Source organism: Patiria miniata, unplaced genomic scaffold (genome assembly GCF_015706575.1).
Source record: "Patiria miniata isolate m_02_andy unplaced genomic scaffold, ASM1570657v1 HiC_scaffold_28, whole genome shotgun sequence".
NCBI classification, from domain to species: domain Eukaryota; kingdom Metazoa; phylum Echinodermata; class Asteroidea; order Valvatida; family Asterinidae; genus Patiria; species Patiria miniata.
In genome coordinates, this window is record NW_024037067.1 from 5,407,024 (window position 1) to 5,431,841 (window position 24,818).

The window sequence follows — 24,818 nt, forward strand, 5'->3', positions numbered from 1 at the left end:
GTGTTCCAAGCTCCATGGTTTGAACATAGTAGCAGGAGTTGCGTAAGTGCAATCCAATTTGCATGTAGTCGTCATCTGGAGGGGCATTCAAAGCGGTTTCAGTGTCTGGCAAGGATCGGAGGGGCCTACATCGGGCGGGGGAGGGGGAGGGGTCCCTCATACCCTACTCATCTTGGACTGGGGAGGACGACGAAACGGAAACGAAGCCGGGGTTTCGTAAACGTATAAAACCTATTATGACCATTTTATTTTCAAGATCATGCGGCTCCAATCAAGTGGTAATCGATAGTAATATTTTACAGTGACGGCAGTAAGTTACAAGCTGAGGGAATGACGGAGATATAGTCTCCGCAGAACAGGAGTAGACAATCTCAAGTGATGATGGGAGAATATGTAAGCACAAATCGAGGGCAGATCCGCCTTGTTTGGATCATTTGCGGTAAGTTGTATTGAAATGTTGCCATTTTATTCAAATAATAATCTAATTGTTATAGTTCTTGAGCAGAGATAAGAATTTCCATAGTTGGGGTGAGAAAATGCTTAATGATTCAATGTATTTTGACAAGGAAAATACAATTGAAAAATAAAAATTTGAATAAAAAAGCAGGACGATTTTCTGGCCTGCATTGTTAGGTGTAGCAGTATCGTATTTGACATGAAAACTAAAAGTAGGCCTATTAATGAAAACCCGAACCTACGTGCATGGTTTCCAAAAATTCCTTTTGTGACCTATTTATCTCTTTCAAGAACTTCACATCCCCCACAATTTTCTAAAATTCACCCTTCCCACTATCCCCCACCCAAAGGTAATTTACGATGCAAAACATGCACATCTTTAGGCTCTAATTGTTTTTCAAGTCAAATTCGTCTTCAAAAGTCTTCAAAATGTGGTGCGATCAAGCAAAATCAGTTGGAACTCTGCAATCCTTGTTTTGATTAATGCATTGCCTTAACCTTATTTCGATCATCATTTTCAACCCCAAAATTTACCATTAATCAAAATGCGAAAGGGGCAGCATGTTTACCCAAAGTATTAATATATTTTATATTTTTAATTTCATTAGTATCATTTTTTTTGTCATTTTTCCAAAATTGACAGGATTGCTCTCTGGAGTAGAGGCGCAATGTTACGTCGGTTGCGAGCCGGATTCTAGCGGGCACGCAGCCTGGGTCATGCCGACCCAAGACCCGTGCGTCTGCCGTGGCCAAGCCCTCCGTCTCGGCGGGATAAACATCGCTACCGCCCGTTCCGTCACGCCTACATACTACAACTTGTCGGAAATCGCGAACGCAGCGGACTCGGGGCCTGTTTTGACCGGGTTGGCAAGTTGTCCGGACGAGGATACCGGTGACGGCAAATTACGTGAGTGCACAAACTCAGTTGTTGAAATATAATGTGTGTGGTATCAGTCTTAAAGGCGCAAGAACATTGCTGTCATAGGTGCCAGTATTAAAATGGGGCCAAAATAATAAATGGAATGCTAAAGTTCCTAACTTTAAATTTCCTTAGATAGGATGCAGGAGACGGCACCGTAGATTTCAACATTTTGCGGGAGGGGGGGATATGCCCCGGACCCCCCCCCTCCCCCAACAGCCCCCTTCACTCACCCCCTTTCATATCACACACACATCCGTTTCACTCCCCCCCCCCCCCCGACTTTTGACGTATTTGGTTCGTTTCCAATAATAAACAGTTGAAGTTTCAGCTCAGTGGTTATGACATTTTTCAGTAATTAAAAGTAAAAACCATGCACAACCTTTTGATCACGAAACACGCTTTCGTCAATATACACTCTTTATTTCCAATAATCAGTCCATTGCCTGAACGTTGGAAATCTTGATTCGAAATGACAGCAAGCCAGACGTAATAATTTTACAGGGCGTTTAGTACCAGTACGATCTTTAATCCAAGTAAGCTTTTTGATAACAATTCGGTAGGTTACTTTTGGGATTAATGCAAACGATTCTTTAATGTGCCTTTATTATAAAATATTATATCACGTCATTTTGCTCTTTTGACCACAGCGCCACAAGCAAACAACGTATCTCGATCTCCTTGACGTAAACCTCTTCTTCGATTTTTACGAGCCAAGGAAACACTAGATCAAAAGGCAGTTGATCATAGCAACGCCTATCATTAAGGGTTAAGACCAATCAAGTAGAAGCCGTTATGATTCTTGATTGAATATAGATTGACCGGTATAAAAATTAATTTCCTTGAAAGTAGCCGAGGGCAGTTGTGTTTACGGGAATAAATTTTCTTTTCTAAAATATAAACCATCCCACGAAGATTAATTGAATCATTGGTTTTCTAATACTGTCTTAAAGTTCGTCGTGATGACGTCATCAGCCGACGATCATGACCCAATTTACGTTTCCAACACGACTATTCAAAGCCTCGCAGAAAACCTTCAGCCCTAATTTCATTACTTAACTCTATTCGATGGATGAAATTAAAGGTGTATATTTTGACAGGTTTCGAAAAAAACACCTACGTTTTGCATGTTTACTTATAGGCCTACGTTCTTTTAAATGTCTTGGTGAGAGAAAATCCAAATTATATCTCACTTTAACTGAGAATGCGTTGAAAACCCATTTATTAATACCTAGCGCAGCAGCAGTTTTTGGCTTTGTATTCCAAGCACCGAATTTTAAGTCACACTGTCAACAAAAGATTAGCGCCGCTTAAAATGGAAGTGATAATTCAGTGTGACATGCCTGCACATGGCGATCAAAGCGCATAGGCCTACGTGTTTGAAAAGAACGTTTTGAAAAGACTGGAATGACGACTAGCGCTCCATATGGCTCGATTTTTTGAGGAAAATACTCCGAAGTTCCTTCGCAATTGTTCCACGAAAATAGCTGATTTCCAAGTTGATTGAACATTTGTATTCTACATTTTGACGATCATTTCAACTACGTAGATCGTATTCTCATTTCGTGGTTAAGCGTTTTCGAGTCCAAAGAGTAGAGGCGCATTTCCCTCAAAAGTGCTCTCTCTTTAAAGGGTTCATGCGATGCCTTTTTCTTTATATTTGGTGCAACTTTCAACTCCTCTTAAAATTATGTGTGAAAACTATTTGACATCCCTTTGTGGGCTAATTTTATTGAAAAGTGCACTTCTTTAAACTTTAATTTACCATGCTCTTCTAGACAACTGAGGGCGCTGTTGCTGCGATGTCATTTCAGGAAGACACTGGCTGCTCAGTTTAGGGGTTTTCTGTTCCAATTGTGAACCCAAAATTTGCTCATGAAAACATTTGCGAGAAAGGTTTGCTCATTGGCTTACTGCCATGTACTGACAAAACAACTTCCGAATTACCAATAAAAAGAACATTTACGACTGCAAAATATCAAAAATTATAGCAACGTTTGTGTGCTGAAATGTTATAGCTGTGCCATTCTGCCCGAAATAATATCACAATATTTCTCACGAATAAGGAAATTTGCCTTAGCAAAGAAACAAAAAAGCTCAAAAATACCCTTGGAAATGGGAAAACGAAAATTGCTGACAATATTTTACCCACACGGCGGTTATCATCTTAAATTTTGTGTTCGATTCACAGATTGTCACACATTTGAAGATAGTACTGGCGGGGAATATCGTTATGAGTTCGCGAAACTCCCAAAGTCTGAAGACGGTAAATTTCTGGTGAAATTCTCCGTTCGCTCAAAGAATGACGTGCACATCTCCCTGTCCAGTCAAAACAACGACGTCGCCGACATGTACGAGATCGTGATCGGTGGGCCGAACGGCGTGTCGGCCATTCGCCGGTGCAGTCAGTGCCGCGATCTGGCCAGCGAGTTCGAGTCGTCCGGCTGGCTGGACAAGTCGGAGTTCAAGCACTTCTGGGTCGGCGCAACTCCAGGGACGAAAGGCCGTGGCGGGTCCGACGTTTTAACCATCGCCCTCGGGAAGGATTCCGAGGTAGAAGCCATCGTGAGCTATGAGGATTCCTCCCCGCTACCCGTCGAGTACTTGGGATTCAAGCAGGGTACCGACACGTCAGTCGCCAGTTACAGGTTTTGCGGCTTAAATTAAAGGGAAAGCTAAATTGCTGTGCGTGCACAATGAATACGTACACCTCTATATGTTTATCTATATGTTTAACAATTGTTGACTGCATGCATTTGATGTGGGATGTGACGTCTTGAACACCCGAGGGGCGCACATAGCACCCGAGGCGAAGCCGCCGATGCTTTGCGCCCCGAGGGTGTTCAAAACGTCATATCCCACATCACAGCAGTCAACAATGGTTTTGTTGTACCTCTGTCTTTGATTCTTTGGATTTTGATGTAAAAATTACGAAAACAAACAGCAGTAAACACAACAATCATGACAATCGAATGTCAACTCACATGCATGTCGCGTGCTCGAAGCAGCCGATCGTCTGCTAGTTCGCTGCTCCCACTCATGTGTGGTGAAAACAGCGTGGGTACCAACCATAATTATAAGCGTTGCACACGGTACGTACGTAGCCTGTGGGATATCACGTACATCATATCCCACAGGGAGTGTGTTATGCTTTTTGTAAACTTAACACGTGATCGTTCTAGGCCAATGAAAATACGGTATTCAAGACAGAGTTATAACAAATATCTTTATCTAATCTTGATAACTGTACTTATAAGTTAATGCAACTGTATCACTAAATAAACATCATAAACCCAATGCAGCACTTACCAGCAGCCTGGGTACTCCGTTACAGGAGGGTTTTACCTCCTGTGGATGTAACCCCCGTTTGTACTTATTTAATTTTACTGATTTTATCTCATTGTATTTTTGTTGTACAAATGGAAATAAACAAAACAAACAAACAAACAAACGCCCCTACAACCCCAACCCAACAAATAAACAAACAAACAAACAAACATCCCTACACCAACAACCCAACAAACAAACAAACAAACAAACCTCTCTAATGCCACACTCATCCATGTGGGCTATTTCAACTCCCAACTTGTTGTTTTTAATTCTCACCCTATAGACCATTATCATGTTGCGGCCATCCAAGGCGAGGCTGGTAGGAAAAAAAGTCTGGTTCCTATTTGTACAAAAAAATATTTTCTTTAATTTGATTATTGACCGACTGGTAACCTATCATGCGTCAATAAAATGTAGAGAGAAACGTGTGGATGATACGAAGAAGTAACCATTCACGGTAATAAGCAACACGCCTATTCTAATGAACATCACGTATCTATATAGGACTGCAGACGAGCGATTAGCAGATGACACCAATCCAAACTTTCATCATTAAGTTTGAATTGCCAGCCTAATTTGGATTTTGAAATAACGGACTCATCAAATAACCACACGATTCCAGCCAAGGTTACTCACGGCACGATCCAATTCCCACCAATAAGAGTTGTCACTCCATCACAATCCACCACACGAACCCAAGAAGTAATATCCGGGAACAAACACATTACACGGCACCAATGCCTTGTGATCATGACATTCAATGCAAGCTCCTGATAAAACCGAGTTAAAATCGTCAGAAGTTTGTATCAAAAACGAATCGAGAGTGGCACTGAACAGTTGAGATAGAATCAGCTCTCCCTTTAATCTGTCTCCGAGCATCTGTGTTAGATTCATCTATTTGTCTTGACAGTCGATCTGCAAGAACTTAAAGCCTAAACCAATCAGCAATACGGAAACAAAATCACTCTGCTACAAAAATGATATCTCGGTACAATCATTTGACAGTTTTGTTGTTGATATTTGATGCTGTGTTTTCATCGGCGGCTGTTTGCTCGCCCGGCTGGACGAACTGGAAGCAGTCGTGCTACGCTATGCACTCTAAGCGCCTGAATTGGATGGACGCAACGAAGTTCTGCGAGAACACGGGAAGCCATATTGTCGTGCCGAACTCTCAGGCTGAGAATGATTTCATCTGGGGGTTGGTGATGGACCGACTTGAGTACGCGTCTCTGCCGATGGGCGGGGTGTGGATCGGCTGCAAACGCGAGACGGCGGACTCAAGCTTCGTGTGCGCCGAGAAAACGGACTTCACCAACTGGACGCCAGGCCACCCTTCAGCAAAAGTTCTGTGCATCGTGTATGGCAAGGGAGGGAACGGCACATGGAGATCTAACAGGTGCACCAACGACAGCCGCCGGTATGTGGTCTGCGAGATGCCGAATACTGCGTACTGCCTGACTGCTGGTAAAAATGGACGCTTCGTGAGTGGATTGCCGTAAAGACTATACTCCATCGAAGTCATCTGACTGCCTGCAAGTCGGGATTGCTATAGTTTTGTGAACACGTTAAGACAGGCACAAAACTTTCTTGACTCGCAGGATAGGCCTAAACCTGATTACTGCTTTATTGTGATCTTGGGTCCAGAGCAAGTAACAAGGTTTATATATCCACATCCCGCAAACCACGTGAGAGATTTAGTCATCCTCATGTTTATCGATTAACATCCTGCTAAGCCCGAGACATATTCAGGTACGTTAGAATAGTTGCACTGTTGATGCAAAATGCTACGTGATTTCTGCCATATAGTTATCTCAGACGCAGGACTCATGATTTTACACGACAAATGGTTACCAGCAGTAGACACTTGGGTTTTTTTTGGACGGGAAAAGACTCATAGGGAGTCAGGGACTGTCGTCAGGTTGGTGTGGCGCTACTTTCTCGCCTTCCATCGCTGTGACCCAGGTTCGAATCCCGCCTAGCTAGGCCAAACGTGGATTGGATACCTGATTCCGTGGGTTTCCCCAGAATATTCTTAATCTGGGTTTTCCCTACTACCTCTAAAACTGTAATTTCTTCTCATTGCCTCCTCTCTACAGGTTTGCTCAAGGTTGTGAGCTACAGTACCTTGGGCGCTTTTGAGGAATCCTTGGTTTCTTTATCAGAAATACATAATAATAAATAAAATCATAGGGAGCTTTACCCTGTCACGACATGACAGATTTTGTAGTTCGAAAAGTCAATTAGGCCAAGAACCACAGCAGCACACCAATTGTTGTATGCACAAATGACGTACAGCGTAAAATAGTATATGCGTAGTTATCCGTTAAAATATTGTAATGCACTGTTAAAATGTGTATAATAATACTACTGTATATAGACTACTGACGTATTACAAAGTGAATATTTACGATGACTGTGTGACTTTGTATTACATATACCACACGTATAAACTATGACGAATATATGCTATCAAAAGGCATTATTTTATGGTCAGAAAAGTTGGCCTTAGGCCTATTTCGCGTTTTAGTGCTACCTAAAAGAGCACATAACAGAATGTATTTAAAGTTCGGTCATGCAACAAGAAATTTGATGCGTGTTTTTGTTCTTGGGCAAGACACTTAACTACAATCGCTGCAGAATCGCGTTAGAATCGCGTCAACGCAGCTCGTGAAATATTGTCCAATAACAGGATATGCAAATGGACGCGGAACACGCAAAATCGAGACTTAGTGCACAAAAACTCCATAGGGTTGTCTAAGGGGCGTGGCTAACTCGCAAACAGCGATAAGGTCTATTGCCTCTCTCCATCCAAGGGGAGTATAAATTAGTACCAAGTAAACGGAGATACTAATAGCTTCCGCCGATCTCTGATGACTATTGGTAATAAATGTAAAAGCCTCTTGAGACATTGGTGTGAAGCGAACCAAAACGTCAGGCCATCAAAAAACCATCAATATTTGATAATCATTGGGACTGTGAGGAAGCCTGCCGTTCCGCGTTCTTTCGATACAAACGAGGTTGTCATGAAAACGCAGGTATATTTCATGAATGTTTCATGCGATTTACAAGGACATGACGCACAGCAAGTCAGGCAACACTTCACTCGCATGCGATGCAGTTGGTGTTATAAGGTTCGAGGCATACCTATCTAAATATACTTCGAGAAACGGTTGTGCCTGGTACAGACATTCAGGGAGAAAAATTGGCTCTTGTTTCAACGGTTCAACCAATCCAACTGTTGAATCGAGTCGAAGATACTTATACGAATATCAACTGTATGATTTAACAACGATGCAGTCAACAATTAGGTCTGAGGCATATCTATCTACATGAGCTTTGAGAATAAGTTGTGCCAAGTACAAATACTCGAGAGCAATTTTGTCTCTCATAAACACAAACAAACTGTTGCTTCCAGCATAGGAGATACTTTCCATCTCAACTGTATGATTTAACAACTTCGAAATGGCAGCTCTTCGTGACATTTTGTTCGCATTTCTGTTCGCCTTGGGAGGTTTTTCGATCTTGTCAGCTCTCTGCCCTCCGGGCTGGAAGAACTGGCATCAGTCGTGCTACGCGATGTACTTGGAGCGTATGAGCTGGGCAGATGCTTCAGAGTTCTGCGAGAGCAAACAAAGCCACCTTGTCGTGCCAAATTCACAGGCCGAGAACGATTTCCTCTGGCGGATGGTGGTGGAACGATTTCAGACTGTACAAAATCGTGGGTTTTGGATCGGCTGCAAACGCGAGACCGTAACCTCAAGCTTCGTGTGCGCTGGGAAAACTGAGGGACTCGGCTACATCAACTGGGAACAGGGATTTCCCAAACAAAAAGCCCTTCAGTGCACTGTGTTGACAAGGGATGGCAACGGCACATGGAGAACTGCCGACTGTATGCCAAATAAAGAGAGATTCGTCGCATGCGAGGTGCCAAGTAGCGGCATGCACTGCATGACGGCCGGTGCAAACGGGCGCTTCGTCAACGACCTACCGTAAAGGCAAAGAAGAACGACGACCACTTCAGCGAAGGGCATTTCGACATATAATAAGCCTCTGTACTAATGACGTCACACTTTGTTTACATGTGGACTTTCATAATTATGGAGCCACTGGGGCCCACGGTCCACTGAGCACCGTAGGAAAGCACACACGTAAACAAAGTGTGACGTCATTAGTACCTGTACGTTCACGAACATAATCCAAACCCAGGCTTGGGCCAAGACTAGTGCTGCTGCAGAAAACTGCTTGGTACCATGCATGGTCTCATTACGATATGGTGTAAAGTGCTGTACAAGCAACGCATTATTTACATATACCCAAAGGTCGGGTCTCTGTCGAATCATGATACCGAGTCCAAAACGCCAATATATAAAATCATCGGTACCATGGCAGAGTGCTGTTTTCCCTAGATACCAAAACAAGGTTGCCATGAAAACCCAGACGCCAGATTAACCAGGCTAAACATCCAGGAAGCGGCACCCGCAAGACACACATAGGCCTAATTAAAAAACGCGGCACTGACATACGATGCAGTTGGCATATTATACGGTCTGAGGCATACATCTAGATGTGCTTTGAGAAACGGTTGTGCCAGCTACAGACACTCGTTCGGTACTAAACTTGGCTCTTGTTTCAATCAATCCAACTGTTGCTTCGATTAGGAGATACTTTCCAAATATATACGAATCTCAACTGTATGATTTGACAACTTCGAAATGGCAGCTCTTCGTGACATTTTGGTCGCATTTCTGTTCGCCTTGGAAGGTTTTTCGATCTTGTCAGCTCTCTGCCCTCCGGGCTGGAAGAACTGGAATCAGTCATGCTACGCGATGTACTTGGAGCGTATGAGCTGGGCAGATGCTTCAGAGTTCTGCGAGAGCAAACAAAGCCATCTTGTCGTGCCGAATTCACAGGCTGAGAATGATTTCTTCTGGCGGATGGTGGTGGAACGATTCGAGACCGTGGCCGAGGTCGAAATCGGGGTTTGGATTGGCTGCAAACGCGAGTCTGTAAACTCAAGCTTCGTGTGCGCTGGAAATACCGAGGAACTGATCTACACCAACTGGGCAATGGGAAATCCCAAACAAAAAGCTCGTCAGTGTGTTGTGTTGCGGAAGGATAGCAACGGCACATGGAAAACTGCCAATTGCTGCCCGAAAAGAGTGAGGTACGTCGTATGCGAGGAGCCTAGTACCCCTCGCTTGCACTGCATGACGGCCAATGCAAACGGGCGTTTCGTCAACGACCTACCGTAAACGGGCAAAGAAGAACGGCGACCAATTCAGCGAAGGGTACCATATGCACTCATATATCGGACATTATTTTTGTGTACGCACGTCGGACATGAATCACGGCTGTGATTGGTTAGAATACCACGCGGCATTTGGACATTATTTAGCATGTATGATGTGTCGACATTGACATCACTATAGACACAATTTACCTTGTCAGCGACATTCCAATGAACTTTTCTGTAACACGAAGTGAATCGTTCAAAAGCAACTTTACGGAATATCATTGTATATAGAACACACGTGCATTCAAGCATTCTTAAATTGGCGCTTTTTGTTTTGGTGTATTACCACGTGAAACTCCTGAGGATCCCCTGAAACTCGACAAGAACTTGAACATTTTCAGTACCCGCGCCTTTCTAATGGACCCTCGCTCCATTTCGAATGTAGGCTAATTCACTGCACTATTTTGATGTTTGTGATTAACGTTTTGAAGAGTAACGGTCCCGGGTTATAAGTTTATCTTGATGTGAAAAAGCCTTGACGGAGCCTCGACTTATGTACGGCTGTTTGCGGAAGTGTGTGTGGGGCGTACGTACATGCACACAAAGCACACGCAAGGGTCGTTGAGGCTAACGGTATAGTAATAGTGTCGCGGCGCGCGCTGTGTGCGGTAGCGGGAACAAGCTCGTATGGGAACAAGTGATAGCCTTGGTCAAGGCTAGATGTGAAAGAGCAAAAAACCCACTCTGAAAGAGTTGTCCACCATATGGCTCTTTGAAAGAATGGAATTTCACTCTTTTAGAGCGGTTTTTCATTCTTTTAGATTTAGAAAGTTGAATTATACAGAATACAGATATGTCCTTTTCAAAGATGTTAGCTTTGGGGTGTTGTTTTCTTATTATAAAGTTTGTATCAATAAATGATTTTTTTCTCGATATTTAATGTGCATTTTGAATAAATTAACCAGTGACAGTAGAATAAGAGGATTTGTTTTATGCGGTGGGTTACAGTCAAATTGTTTCCCTTCTTGCTTTAGATTTCTACACTTTAGTTCACTTTAAAATCGCAATTAAATATTCACGAAATGCCATTTGGAAGAAATTTACGAAATTTTTGACACAATATTTCTTTCACAATTTATCGTAATATCTGTAAAAAAAAAAGTACCCTTTAATTATAGGTTGTCGAATAAAAAAAACTATTTTTTTTTTAAATATTCATTCTATTCAGTTGATTGCTATGTCATATAGCATTTAGAGACTTATTGAACAAGAGACTCGACTGTGAATCTTTAAATGTAGGCCTAAATTATGAATTCACTATGGTGAACCTAAATGAATTACCTTTAATGATTTACGTGTCAAATATTGTTGTATTTTTGATGTTCTTAGACTAGTATTACTTGAAATCTTTGACTCATTTGTTTGCATTTAATCGAAACTGGTATTGTCTTGCTTTATATGCTGTAAGCGTTTTACATTGTAGTGGTTTACTAACACTTTTCGGAAAATGGCGAGTTTTTAAACAAAGTGATTTTTTTGTGGATATCAAAAAATTGTCTTAATTGCATTATTGTGAAGAAGAAAATATATCTGGGTGCTGGATAAAGATCACGCCCCTAGTGCATATTTAGTTTAAAATTTGTAACACATTAAATAGCCAATCGTTGCAGACCAAAGTATTTTTTAGAGGTGTAATAAATTAATGGATATATTATAGTTCAGTTAATACGTCATTCTTTTAGGTATGATGGCTTCGCTTTCACTTAGTTATTACTTTGAAAAAGATGTTTGAAGATGTTGATGTTTTTCTGGAGTCATCAGATTTCTGTATTGTTCAAATAACAAAAATGAAGACTTTCTGATATCGATAGCAATAAAGATATCGAGAAAAAAGGAAGAGTTTCAAATCTTATGACAGAAATGACAACTGATTTTTAAAACGCCTTATGAAGTCAAATACAGGGCCTTTTAAAACAACTATTTGCAAGCTGTTCAAAAACTATAAGCCTATAAAGGATTCATACTTTTAATAAAGACCTTCTAGTTTTGCTACTGAGCCGAACACTGCTTAATTAAAAATGTTGTAATTTAATCAAATGTATAATATTCTATTATTCATTCTCATATTCTATTAAGTATCATGTAGTAGCGTCTGTGCCATTGAGATAACAATTCCTTACTTTCTGAGTTTAGGTAGAACGTCACAATCTGCACAAAGGCGTACATTGTTTTAATAGCACACGAATGCTTGCTTGCAATAAAACCGCATGCCATACTGAATGCGTATAGCTATAGTTGAGTGACTCTGTTTCTAATATCATTTCTTTGTCATTTCTGAGCTAAACTGTGAACTTAAGATTTACGCTGCATAAAATGCATAATCCCGTAAGCTAAAGTTCACAGTCTGACATAAAGTCCTACTGATACCAGTCTGACAAACTAGCTAATTACGGCATGTACTTTCGACCATTCATACCCGGACTCGACTGATTGAATACAACTATTGCCAGGGGAGCAATGGAATAAACGGAGCACCGTGGTTTAGAGGGTAACGGTGTTCAACTCACGTGCGTTGATTCCAGCCCCGATGTACGGAAACAAGGTGTTTGTGTTCATGGGCAAGACACTTTACTACAATTGTCTTCTCTCCATCCAATACACTTGTAAATTTATTATAATAATAACTTGGTACCAAACGAAGCTGTTCAGAATAAATTGCGCTGATCTCCTGCCGCTGCAGCAAACTGGTCTCATGGTCTGATGACGTAATCACTATGAAGACTTGCATTGTGTGAAGCGCTGTACAAGCATTGCGTTGTTAATTTAAAAAGTCAAGGTCTCTGCCGAGTTACCGAGTCCAAAAGGCCAATAATAAAATATGGTAGGTATTTTGAAATTGTGCTGTTTTCACTAGATAGCAAAAAAGAAAAGGTTGCCATGAAAACGCAAACGCCATATTAACCACATGCGATCTAACAGGAAATTGCCCCCTGTAAGACACAAAAGGCGGCACCGATATACGATGCAGTCAATAAATAGGTCTGAGGCACACCTATCTATAATCTACATGAGCTTTGAGAATAGGTTGTGCCAAGTACAAACACTTGGGAGCAATTGCATCTCTTCTATTAAGACAAAGAAACTGTTGCTCCGAGTATAGGACATACTTTTTATCCCAACTGTATGATTTAACAAGTACAAAATGGCAGCTCTTCGTGACATTTTGGTTGCATTTCTGTTCGCCTTGGGAGGTTTTTCGATCTTGTCAGCTCTCTGCCCTCTGGGCTGGAAGAACTGGCATCAGTCGTACTACGCGATGTACTTGGAGCGTATGAGCTGGGCAGATGCTTCAGAGTTCTGCGAGACTATACAAAGTAACCTTGTCGTGCCGAATTCACAGGCCGAGAACGATTTCTTCTGGCGGATGGTGGTGGAACGCTTAGAGACCGTTACAGACAAAGGCGGGTTTTGGATCGGTTGCAACCGCGAGTCTGCTGATTCGAGCTTTGTGTGCGACGGGAATACTGAGGGAATGAGCTACACCAACTGGGCACTGGGATATCCCCAACAATTAGGAGCACCTCGGTGCGTCTTGATGTCGAAGGAAGGCAACGGCACGTGGAAAACTAACCCCTGCGTGCCACCTAAGGGCAAGTATGTCGTCTGCGAGAAGCCAAACACTGCTCGCGTGCACTGCCTGACGGCCGATGAAAACGGGCGCTTCGTCAACGACCTACCGTAAAAATGTAAAGGCGAAGAAAAACGACGCAAAATTCAGCGAACTGGGGCACGATATGCGTATCGGACATTATTTTGTGTGCGAATGTCGGACATGAATCACGGCTGTGATTGGGTTAGTTTGTCGACAATGACATTAAATGGACACAATTCGGTGGGCGACATTGAACGTTTCTGTACCACGAAGTGAATTGTTCAAAACAACTGTACACCTCGCATGCACTGCATGCATGACGACCGATGCAAAAAGGTGAAGGGCATTTCAACATTATAAAAGTGAATTATAGGCTACATACAAGTCGGACGTTTTGCACCATTTTGCAGCTGTGATTGCTTAGAGCACAGCAAATTGTGTCGACAATGGCATTATTAAGTTTGGCGACAAAATTTGGTGGGCATGCAAATCGTGATGTAGCCGGCGTAGGCAATGTCGGGCCTATTTACTGGCCTGCATCCTGTACGTTCATGAACATAAAGACAAATGGAGTCTGGGGCCAAGACTAGTGCTACTGCAAAAAACTGGTATTATGCTCTTGTCACGATCTGGTGTGAAGCGCTGTATAAGCATCGCACTAAACAAATTAAAAAAGTCAGGTCTCTGTCAAATCATAACGAGTCCAAGACGTCAATTATCATCGGTACCATGGAAGTGTGCTATTTCCCTAGTTACCAAAAAAGGTTGCCATGAAAACGCCGCAACGCCAAATTAAACCCATGCTTCAGAGTTCTGTGAGAGTAAACAAAGCCACCTTGTCGTGCCGAATTCACAGGTTGAGAACGATTTCTTCTGGCGGATGGTGGTGAAACGTAAAAAAACGCGGGGTTTGGATCGGCTGCAAACGCGTGTCTGTACCTCAAGCTTCGTGTGCACTGGAAATACTGAGGAACCGAGTTAAACCAACTGGGCACTGGGACATCCCAACCAAAAAGCTCGTCAGTGCGTTGTGTTGTCAAAGGATGAAAATGGCACATGGAAAACTGTCGACTGTATGCCAAATAAAAGATTCGTCGCATGCGAGGTGCAAAGTACCCCTTGTATGCAGTGCAATACGGCCGATGCAAACGGGCGCTTCGTCAACGACCTACCATAAAGGCCAAAAAGAACGATGCCCAATTCAGCGAATGGCATTTCGACATTATAAATGAATTATACAGGCATGTCGGACTTTTTGCACGTATGTCGGACGTGAATTGCGGCTGTGATTGGTTTAGAACACCATGTAACATTTTGACGCATTGAGCAGTCAAAGTCCTATGTGTCGACAATTTATGTCATAATACACACAAATCGGTGGGCGACACAATATGGTGGGCATGCTAGTCGTGATGTGACCGGCGTGGGCAATTTCGGGCCTATTTACTGGCCTGCACCCTGTACGTTCACGAACATAAAACCAAATCCAGTCTTGGGTCAAGACTAGTGCTGCTGCAGAAAACTGCTTGGTATCATGCATGGTCTCATCACGAACTGGTTTGAAGCGCCGTACGAGCATCGCAATATTGACAAATAAGAAAAGTCAAGGTCTCTGTCGAATCATACCGAGTCCAAAACTCCAATGAAAACATTGGTTCAATGGGAGTGTGCTGTTTTCCCTAGATACCAAAAAGGTTGCCATGAAAACCAAGACGCCCAATTAACCAGGCTATATATCTAACAGGAAATGACACCCCGCAAGATACACATAATTGAAAACGCGGCACTCATAGCACTGACATGCGATGCAGTTGGTACGATACGGTCTATGAGGCATACATTTAAATGAGCTTGGAGAAACGGTTGTGCCAGGTTCATACATTTGGTAGAAAACTTGGCTCTTGTTTCAATCAATAAAACTGTTGTTTCGAGTAGGAGATACTTTCCATATTATACGAATCTCAACTGTATGATTTGACAACTTCATAATGGCAGCTCTTCGTGACATTTTGGTTGCATTTCTGTTCGCCTTGGGAGGTTTTTCGATCTTGTCAGCTCTCTGCCCTCCGGGCTGGAAAAACTGGCATCAGTCGTGCTACGCGATGTACTTGGAGCGTATGAGCTGGGCAGATGCTTCAGAGTTCTGCGAGAGTAAACAAAGCCACCTTGTCGTGCCGAATTCACAGGCTGAGAACGACTTCCTCTGGCGGCGGCTGGTGGAACGATTTGAGGCTGTACAAAAACGCGGAGTTTGGATCGGTTGCAGATGGGAGTCCGTTAACGCAAACATTGTGATCTGCGATGGGAATACTGAGAGAATGAGCTACACCAACTGGGCATTGGGATATCCCCAACAAGGAGCACCTCGGTGCGTCTTGTTGTCGAAGAATGGCAACGGCACGTGGAAAACTTTCAACTGCGAAAAACCCAAGTATGTCGTCTGCGAGATGCCTAACACTGCTCGTGTGCACTGCATGACGGCCGATGCAAACGGGCGCTTCGTCAATGGCCTACCGTAACCACCCCCCCCCCCCCAACTTGAAAGACAACAACTTTAGCTGAGGGCATTTTGGACATTATGTGCCCAAGTAATTGTGCATCTGATGACCAATGCCAGGCATTGGACGTGAATCACGGCTGTGATTGATTATGTAGCGATGGACATTATTTGGTAGATAAGTTATAACGTGTCGACAATGAAATTAAATCGACACAATTTGGCGGGCGACATTGCAATGAACACTTAATTTTGCGTAAACACAACTGTGTTAAACACCAAATATTGTATAATACACACGCACGTTCACGCAAGCATCCCCAGATAATCCGCTACTGGTTTTTGGTGTAATACTACATGAAATTCCCGTGGACCACTGATACTCACTACGCCTTACTATAGTCCTCGCTCCATTTCGAAGGTAGGCTAACTCACTCCACTAATTTTCTTTGATCAAAATATTGAAAATTAAATCTCCCGGAAAGAATGGAGTTGAAGTATTTTACAGTGAAAAACCACTTAAAAAGAGTGAAACCTGCACTCTTTTTACGAGTCCTAAATATGGCGGACACATCTTTCTGGAAAGGTTTTTCCACTCTTTTACGTTAAGAAAGTTGAATTAAAGTCATACGTCACTTGAAAAATGTTAGCTTTGGGGTTTCGTTTTCTTATTACACGTACGTAGTTTGTGTAAATACGTTTCACTTAATTGTTTCGATATAATGTGCATTAGTGAATAAATTAACCAGTGGTTAATTATAGATGTTAACATTTTAGTTTAAATTCGCAATTAAATATTCACAAAAATGGTAGCAATTTACCGACGGAATATTATGATACGTAAAATGTAAATATTTCTTCAAAAGTTATCGTCATTTTCTGTGCAAAAAAATCCTTTATGAAAATAATATCCGATATGTTAATATAAGAATTTCTTTCAAACGTGATCGTAATTTCTGTAAAAACAAAAAGTACATATCCTTAGGATTATTGGTTGTCAAATAAAACGAAGCATATTAAAATATCCAATTTATGTCATATCGCGCAATCACAGAGTTAGGTTGATATTTAGCAAAGACTCGATCGTGAATCTTTAAATGTAAATGATGAATTCACCACTAATGGTGAATAAATGAATTAGCTTAAATGATTTATATTTCAAATATTCTTGTAATTTTGACAGACTCGTATTACTTAAAATATTTGACTCATTCGTATTAAATAACTTTTTTTTTTCTTGCTATATTTCACTAACACTTTAAACAAAAATGTGATTTTTTTGTGTGTGTGGATATGTGCAATTGTGAAGAAAAAAAAACAGTTAAATGTGGTTGCTCAGGATATTAAAGCTCACACATGTATGTATTTTTAGAGGTGTAATAAATACATTGATACGTCGTGATTTTAGGCATGATGGCTTCGCTTTCACTTAGTTATTTAGTACTTCGGGGGAAAAAAGATGTAAAAAGATTTTGAATTATTTCTTGAGTCACGTACAGATTTGTTATTGTTTAACGGAAGGACTTTCTGGTTACAAAACGTAATGTTTCGATAAGAAGCTATCGAGGAAAAAAAGAAGATTTTCAAAATCTTCCCCAGGCTGACGAAAATGTCTTTTGAAGTTTAATGATGTAAATTTTATCTTTCAAAAATGTTTTATGGTGTTCGAAAGCTATCTACAGAAATCGTACTTGTAAAAACAAAGACATTCAAGGTCTGGTAGTATACCGAGCCGAACACTGCTTTAAAATGTTATAATTAAATCGAATGTACAATTATATTCTATTATTCGTTATCATATTTAACTAAGTATTACGTAGAAGTGTCTGTACCATGCGAAAAACAATTCCTTAATCCTTTTGAGTTTTAGGTAGAATTTCACAATCTGCACCAACTGCCTACATTGTATTAATAGCACATTAATCTTTGTCAAGTATATTGCATACGGCACCGTAAAGCTAAACTGTATGGGTTTACACTAAATTGCATATCAAGTTTTTGAAATGAAACATCATTGTGCTACTGTAAAGACGTCTAGCGCTCCAAGACGGCTCCGGGCTATAATTATTGAAGACCAAATTTTTTGAACACCCCTGAAATTCTTCGCGTTTAGGTTTGAGTCCATGATAAGTTTGTTACAATTCCGGTCCCAATTATGGCGTGAAACATACAGGAAAAATGTGGGAGTTGATGCGTGAAATGCGAAGAGAAAGACTAAAAGGGGGAAAGGGCGCCACCAAGGGTCAAATAAGGTGTTTTTCCGATTTACTTTGAATTTTTTTCGGGGGATGGGTAAAGCTCATAGAGCTATATGAAATTTCTATAGTTAAGCTTCATTGTACCCCCCCCCCCCCCCCCCCACCACCACCACCACCACCACCACCACCACCACCCAACCCGAAAATTCGGATCTGGATCCGTGTTTCTAGTGCTTTGGGATGGGTTTCAAGAAATCGTCTGCAAAACTCGGAGGGATTTTGTTTTCTCTTTAATACCATGGAGGAAGGAAATCTTCCTTTTCCTCCTCTTCATTGTCTTTTAATACAGCACTGCATGGAGGATTCCGATGCAATTATGTGCACATGTTTGGTTAGTCAGACCGTGGAGAAAAACTGAGGGCCTACCTCCCTTTTCTGCCGGCGTGAAGCACTGCATGGTGTCTTGACGCATGCAACACAACAGTAAGATATATCCCCGGCGCCGTCCTGCTCGAGTCGTCGTTTGCGCCAAGTTGCGCCCGTGATGCCGTTCTCCGATACTTCGGGCAGGTCCTTCGAAAACACAGCTTATGCTACTTCGAATATCTCTCCCTGAATAGTCCTTCGAATATCTCGTCCACTTCTTCTGGAGCCGGCCGACAGTTGCAAGTAAATTCAGGTCTAGTAAACTATAACCGTTAGGCTACACACTAAGCGGTACCGTACGGTACCACTTTCCCCTTCTCAAAAAAAAGCTGCTGTACTGTCCAGCTGTTCCATCCAGTTCATTTGTGCATGTAGTTCCACTCACATATTAAATTAGGCCTAATTCTAAACTAAGAGTTTCGTGGCATTTCGTTCAGGCCTCTCCTTTTGTCAGAAGTTTTGGCGGACACTTGTAATTAAACTAGCAAACCTAGTAAACTAGTCTTTTGATCAGGTGGCCAAGATCATTGGTAGGGTTATAGGGAGGGTTGTGGATACGTGGTCCCCCACCAAAAAAAAAATATAAAAAAAAAATTGTCGTTTCATCATGAGGATTGGATTGGATCCTTTTGAGAAACGCTACGTTTAAAAAAAAAAACACAACTCACCAATTTCGGCCAGTTAGCGACTTGTTTTTAAGTCTACTTAAAAAAAGGAACCTTGATTGTCAAGTACCCTGACGCTTTCTTCTAAAAGCTATACATCAATCACGCGGGGTATCTGACGCAATATCTAGTTGTCTGCGTCGCATCTGTTGCGATGCATTGTGTGTGGTGAATATTCGTGTGTGGTTTTACATATTTTTAGGCCTTTCCAGTCATCGCAACAGATAAAAATCAAATGGTTGTAACACTAGGCCTAACTGCTTCGGATTTGCAAAATAATCACTGGTATGTATGAGACGTTCAAATTGGTTTAGAATTTCGCACGAAAAGTGAGAGTGGCACTGCTGTGCTGGCACTTCGCCACGAAATGTGGTGCAACATTCATGTTTTGACAAGTCGCCCCATATTTGCAAAGGGCCCCTTTTCTTTTCACTTCCCATTATATTTACTGTTTGCCACTTCAAAGTCAGTGACAGTATTCATATATGTTTCTTAGTCATGTCATTGTTAGTTTACTTTCTATTTGAGTTATTTGCACACAAAGTCATGAAACTGAAAGTAGGCCTATGTTGTCACTTTGTCAGATTCTTGAGCAGCACAGTTTGACTTTTGACTAGACCCGTGAACGTGGCATGTTTGACATGTTTGACTTTTGTCAGCTTGAACATTTTTAAACAAAAAAGAAAGAATGTAGCATCCATTTTCTAACAAAATTGGCAATGTTTCTTAGTCCCAGGTTCATGTCACATTTTTGCAATCACTGACCTTTATTGAGATGAATAGGCCTATATGAAGCCAAATCTTTTAGAAAACATTATTTCATGGAGGTTCCCTGAGTCCCTCTGATTGGCTGAGGAAAGATTTCCATATACGAAGTTCACTAATTTTCCTCTGTATTGACTAACAAGCCCCTAAATAGCAATTTCATGTCATCAAAGTCAATTTGAGCAGTGAGAAAATACAAGCATTTTCTTAGAAAACACTTAGAATTTGTCAGTCCAATCTCATAGGGTTTGTACACAGGGTGTCGAGTGAACTTCGTATATGGAAATCTTTCCATTGGCTGATCTACCCAATTATTCCTTTTGTTTGATTGTTCGTTCCATTGCTTTGGTTTGTTACAGATCACAAAGGCAATTTTGTAAACAACACTGGTGATGTCAGAACTCCTCCCAATGATGAAGATGCCGCAGTTCAAGGAATCGGACTCCTTCATTCAAGTTGCGACGTCTGTGCCTGTCAGACATGTCATGTCTAGGACCCTGTCTTTCTTCTTTGACATGGCATTCCGTTGTCGCTTCAAGCTCCCGTCTATCGTCGCCTTTGTTCTCTTCGCTTTTGACATCCAACTGCAGCTGCAAATCAATGTTAACCATTGAAATGACAATTCATTTCAAAAATTAAATCAGTCAATATTGAGCCCAATGCTAAAGGGAGTTTTATCTTTGGAAGATGCCATTTTGTCGCCTTCTGTTATGAAAGCTTCTCATTGATGAACAATCATAAAAAAGTTTTTTTTATTAAAACAAAATAGAACATTGTAATTGTATCCAAATAATTGACAGCACTGTTTGAACGATGACTCGCAGTGTGAAGGATTTGCGTGAGTTGATTTGCGTGTCGCGATTGACGATGCGGGACAGCGATGATGAAGATGATGAGCTCTCTCGACCCCTGAGCTCTCTCAGCATCTTTGGGGAGCCCTCTCCAGCGAGTTGTACGGCTCAACCCGCAGAGGATATGAATGGGCTATCGTTAGCACCCAGGCCCCCTTGGGAAGAGAAGGTGTCGAAACCCTTGTCGCCTCAAACTACGGGCGCCCGGCGAAAACAACCAAAGACAAACAAGCACATGGTCAATATGAATAACAATGCCAGCATCGACTTCAAGAAATTTAAGACGCCGCTGCCCCCACTCGAGTCCCGACCTTCCTCAGGAAGCAGCATCGACAGCGATCGGCCCGACAGTGGGGAGGTCAAACGTCAGGATAATCCTCGTGGGAATTTTGATGACATGCTGCAGTACATCGACGGCGACATGATCGTCGATTGGCTGGGACGTGCTAATGGGATGGTGGACGAGCTCGCCTCTTGGTGTAATGACGGCGACAACTTTGTCGTGTTTGCCAACTTCATGCTGACGGACTTCCCCGAGGTCCAGAGGCTAGAGCTGCTACAGATGGAAGTGGGGATCCTGCATGACGAGCTCAGCCTAGTCTTTGACCAAGGTCTCAAACAGGGCAAAGTCCAACTAACCGATCTGGACAGGCTGGTGTCGGCGATCCTTCGGGAATACCCAGGGCGACTCTGCGGGCCGAGGGGAACTCATGTGTTTCTGAACATACTGGACACGCTGTCCTCAGAACGGACCGACGACTACAAGACGTTGCTGACGGACGTAAAGATCTCAACTCGGAACCGAGAGTTTGCCCAGTCACTGCTGGCCGTCCGCGCATTCCTTCTGCTCAGTGTTTGGAGCAACATCGTCAATTTTTACCGGCGGTTCAAAAGTGACGATCCCTTGTGCGAACCTTGTGTGTCGGTTGATCCCACTATCAAGCCACCACCCACTGCGAGCATCGTGCAGCGACGGGCATACCAGGCCGTCCAGCGCGGGTTTGTCAGTGTTCTCCATTACCTTGTCCGCAGCGGGAAGCTGGACGTCGCTGCGGTGAACAAAGAAGACCGGTCCCTTGTGTTTGAAGCCGTCATGCACAACCAGCCTAGAGTTCTGCATTATCTCCTCACCAAGGTTAGAGAATATAAAAGTCCAATGGAAAATGTTGATCTGATTTTAAAAGATTGTCGTACAGTAGTTGAATCAGAATTCTAAATTGGATTTATTTATTTGACAAGTTAGATATTTTTGTTTCTTGGAATTGCAGCATATGCCAGAAATTGCTTTTACTTGGTATATTGGACCAATTGTAAATATTACCAGAATCAAACACTGTACCTTGTATTTCATAATGATGAGGATGACCTTTGCATTGCTGCAGTCGAACCCATCCCAAGTCCATGTAAATCAATAGTAAATTTACAAGTCCAGTCACAATGCAGTTACAGAGGAAGAACGACAAAAGAATGCCTCCATCATAGTTCATATGAATAGTTTGTGACTTGACATGAGACTGAATGACTTGTGATAGAGGCAAAGCTCTACAACTCTGGACCATTGGCGTATACACAAAATAGCCATTGAGAGTGGGCTGTGTGCACCAACCATAGAGGGCGTTTTTTTACCACATTCGAGAACCCCATAGACAGAACCTGCTGTGCAAGCATACTGGTTTGTACGTGTATAGTGCAGAGTACACAAAGTCAAAGTGTTATCACATCAGGCATCATCGGTAATGCGTTCAAATGTCTCTCCCAGTGGTCTCCCCCAACTCTCCCTCTCTTACCGTTGAGGGGGTAACTCTGCGCGGAGCCCATACAGCGCCTGCATTAGCTCTGTTCACAAATCCCAAACCAAAATCAATTTGAATGACTGCTTGAAACCTTTTTGAATTGAAAAACTACCTAATCTTTTCGTTTATTTTCTCCCCTTTCACAGGTCCAGCCGCGCCTGGATGTGAACCACCCCTCTGAGTCTGGCAACACACCGCTCCACGCTGCAGCAAACTGGGGTCACGCGGAGGTGGTTCACATGCTGCTTGACAAGGCCCAGGCCTCGGTGAACGCTACCAACCCAAAATGCGACGATGCTACGCCACTGCATCTGGCTGTCATGCAAGGTTTGTGTGCTGTGCAATGTGATCTAACCATTATCAGGAAATTGCCAAGATTTTCAAGGCATATAGGATCATTTGCTTTTCATGCATTTTGTTCGTTTTCAATAATAACACCACTCAAAATCCAAAGAAGACTGTTGAATACCTAACCTGTTGAACTTTCAGCTCAGTGTATTGTGCACCTTTCGAGAAAACAGTTAAAAAACAAAACATGCACAACCTCTTGATCACGAAACACAATTTTGTTAATATTACTCTTTATTTCCAACGATCAGTCAAGTGCCTGATTATTGGAATTCACCTACATATCTTGATTTCTTCTACATTGCTTGATTTTCTTCTAAATTCAGACAGAATAATTTCATGGGGTGTATAGAACCAGTACAATCTTTATTTCAAGTAATCTTTTCGATAATAATTTGGTAGGTTACTTTTGGGATAGATGCAAATGATCCTATAGCCTATGCCTTTAAAATATTAATTCTTATACATTGATCGGTTTAAATGCATTGTGTTGCTGCCCATTCATAATTATTTTATTCAGATGCAAGTGACACACTAGAAACTACATCAAAATAAAAAGAACATTATGTAATTTCCACTGCATGAGAAAAGCAGAGAGTCGAAAAAAATTTCCTTAACCAGTTCACGTTGGATGACATGTATACATGCAAAGGTTTTGCAGTATTCGGAATGGATGACGGATAAACACGCAACGAGCAAGGCCGGAAATAATTGTCTGCAACCAGCTTGCAGCGAGCGAGGCCGTAAATATCAGGGTGTGCTACCCATAGATGAAGGCCTAAACCCATCTGGCATCGAGGTTCGTGAAAAAAAAAACCCACTCCTGGGTCTGATCAATCTAATCCTGGCGCGAAGTGGTTAAGACTTGTTTTGTTGGATCAATTCACATTTTCCTATGAATGTTTCTTAAATCTTAATTTTTCCCCTCACAGGACACACAGCCGTCTGCAAGCTGTTACTAGAGGCCGGAGCTGACCTAGATGCCAGTATGAACGGTGTCAGCCCAGCTCAGCTGGCACGAGACATGGGTCACGGGGACATCTTAGTCTTGCTGACAAGAAGACGAGAGACGTATGATTACCAGGAGCGAGTGGATGAGGAGGAGGATGCAATGATGGAATCTTAAAGGCACATAGTGTCGTTTCCATTTATCCAAAAGCTTACGTGTTAGTGTCAAGAATTATTATCAAAAAAGCTTACTTAGATTAAAGGTCGTACTGGTACTAAAACACCCCGTGAAATGATTTCGTCTGGCTTGCTGTCATTTAGAAGAAATCAAGAAATGTAGGTGATTTCCAAGGATCAGTCAATTGAGTGGTTTTATTGTTGGAAACGAAGAAAATGCATAAAAAGTAAATGGTCCTACATGCCTTAAAGAAATCAATACGTAAAATGCAACCTTTCCTTCAGCAAGTTTCCATTATTTTACATACATTTACATTTTTTTTTTGCTATCAACCAATAAAAGTCATTGTAATTACCTGTTAAGGCAATAGAATAGAATATCAGAATGTGTTATGTTGTGTGATTAATTTTTATCATCAAATTATGAAGAAAAATTATAAATATGTAATAAAAATACATTATATAGTAGCAGTCCATGTCAGTTCCACATTTCAAGCTTAACACTCCTACGCAAACATATACAGGCATGCAACTTTTCCTCGGATCAGCTGATTTCCTCT

The 24,818-nt window shown here is 41.9% G+C and overlaps 7 protein-coding genes across 7 annotated transcripts; all 7 read left to right on the forward strand.

Moving 5' to 3' along the window:
* The first annotated feature begins 381 nt into the window (after positions 1–381).
* LOC119735074 lies at positions 382–4,042 on the forward strand. The gene is made up of 3 exons (XM_038208766.1): positions 382–439; positions 1,100–1,363; positions 3,567–4,042. The coding sequence occupies exons 1-3, from the start codon at positions 382–384 to the stop codon at positions 4,040–4,042; spliced, it is 798 nt and encodes a 265-aa protein (XP_038064694.1).
* Positions 4,043–5,682: 1,640 nt separating this feature from the next.
* Positions 5,683–6,204, forward strand: LOC119735075 (snaclec trimecetin subunit beta-like). Its single transcript, XM_038208767.1, has one exon. It carries the CDS (start codon positions 5,683–5,685, stop codon positions 6,202–6,204), a length of 522 nt encoding a protein of 173 aa, XP_038064695.1.
* Positions 6,205–8,167: 1,963 nt separating this feature from the next.
* LOC119735076 (snaclec rhodocetin subunit gamma-like) lies at positions 8,168–8,698 on the forward strand. Its single transcript, XM_038208769.1, has one exon. It carries the CDS (start codon positions 8,168–8,170, stop codon positions 8,696–8,698), a length of 531 nt encoding a protein of 176 aa, XP_038064697.1.
* A 719-nt stretch (positions 8,699–9,417) lies between these two features.
* On the forward strand, positions 9,418–9,957 carry LOC119735077 (snaclec salmorin subunit A-like). Its single transcript, XM_038208770.1, has one exon. The coding sequence runs from the start codon at positions 9,418–9,420 to the stop codon at positions 9,955–9,957; it is 540 nt and encodes a 179-aa protein (XP_038064698.1).
* Positions 9,958–13,140: 3,183 nt separating this feature from the next.
* On the forward strand, positions 13,141–13,680 carry LOC119735078 (snaclec 4-like). Its single transcript, XM_038208771.1, has one exon. It carries the CDS (start codon positions 13,141–13,143, stop codon positions 13,678–13,680), a length of 540 nt encoding a protein of 179 aa, XP_038064699.1.
* A 1,796-nt stretch (positions 13,681–15,476) lies between these two features.
* LOC119735079 (snaclec alboaggregin-A subunit beta-like) lies at positions 15,477–16,109 on the forward strand. Its single transcript, XM_038208772.1, has one exon. It carries the CDS (start codon positions 15,579–15,581, stop codon positions 16,107–16,109), a length of 531 nt encoding a protein of 176 aa, XP_038064700.1. The 5' UTR covers positions 15,477–15,578.
* Positions 16,110–19,490: 3,381 nt separating this feature from the next.
* On the forward strand, positions 19,491–24,633 carry LOC119734903. Its single transcript, XM_038208533.1, has 4 exons — positions 19,491–19,661; positions 20,501–22,127; positions 22,932–23,112; positions 24,066–24,633. The coding sequence occupies exons 2-4, from the start codon at positions 20,955–20,957 to the stop codon at positions 24,257–24,259; spliced, it is 1,548 nt and encodes a 515-aa protein (XP_038064461.1). The 5' UTR covers positions 19,491–19,661; positions 20,501–20,954; the 3' UTR covers positions 24,260–24,633.
* The last annotated feature ends 185 nt before the right edge of the window (positions 24,634–24,818 follow it).

Coding starts and splice junctions, on each gene's coding strand:
- LOC119735077 (XM_038208770.1), top strand. CDS start 9,418: ATGGCAGCTCTTCGTGACATTTTGGTCGCATTTCTGTTCGCCTTGGAA.
- LOC119735076 (XM_038208769.1), top strand. CDS start 8,168: ATGGCAGCTCTTCGTGACATTTTGTTCGCATTTCTGTTCGCCTTGGGA.
- LOC119735079 (XM_038208772.1), top strand. CDS start 15,579: ATGGCAGCTCTTCGTGACATTTTGGTTGCATTTCTGTTCGCCTTGGGA.
- LOC119735075 (XM_038208767.1), top strand. CDS start 5,683: ATGATATCTCGGTACAATCATTTGACAGTTTTGTTGTTGATATTTGAT.
- LOC119735078 (XM_038208771.1), top strand. CDS start 13,141: ATGGCAGCTCTTCGTGACATTTTGGTTGCATTTCTGTTCGCCTTGGGA.
- LOC119735074 (XM_038208766.1), top strand. CDS start 382: ATGGGAGAATATGTAAGCACAAATCGAGGGCAGATCCGCCTTGTTTGG. Junction 440..1,099: donor CCTTGTTTGGATCATTTGCG/GTAAGTTGTATT, acceptor CAAAATTGACAG/GATTGCTCTCTGGAGTAGAG. Junction 1,364..3,566: donor TACCGGTGACGGCAAATTAC/GTGAGTGCACAA, acceptor TTCGATTCACAG/ATTGTCACACATTTGAAGAT.
- LOC119734903 (XM_038208533.1), top strand. CDS start 20,955: ATGACTCGCAGTGTGAAGGATTTGCGTGAGTTGATTTGCGTGTCGCGA. Junction 22,128..22,931: donor TGCATTATCTCCTCACCAAG/GTTAGAGAATAT, acceptor CCCCTTTCACAG/GTCCAGCCGCGCCTGGATGT. Junction 23,113..24,065: donor GCATCTGGCTGTCATGCAAG/GTTTGTGTGCTG, acceptor TTCCCCTCACAG/GACACACAGCCGTCTGCAAG.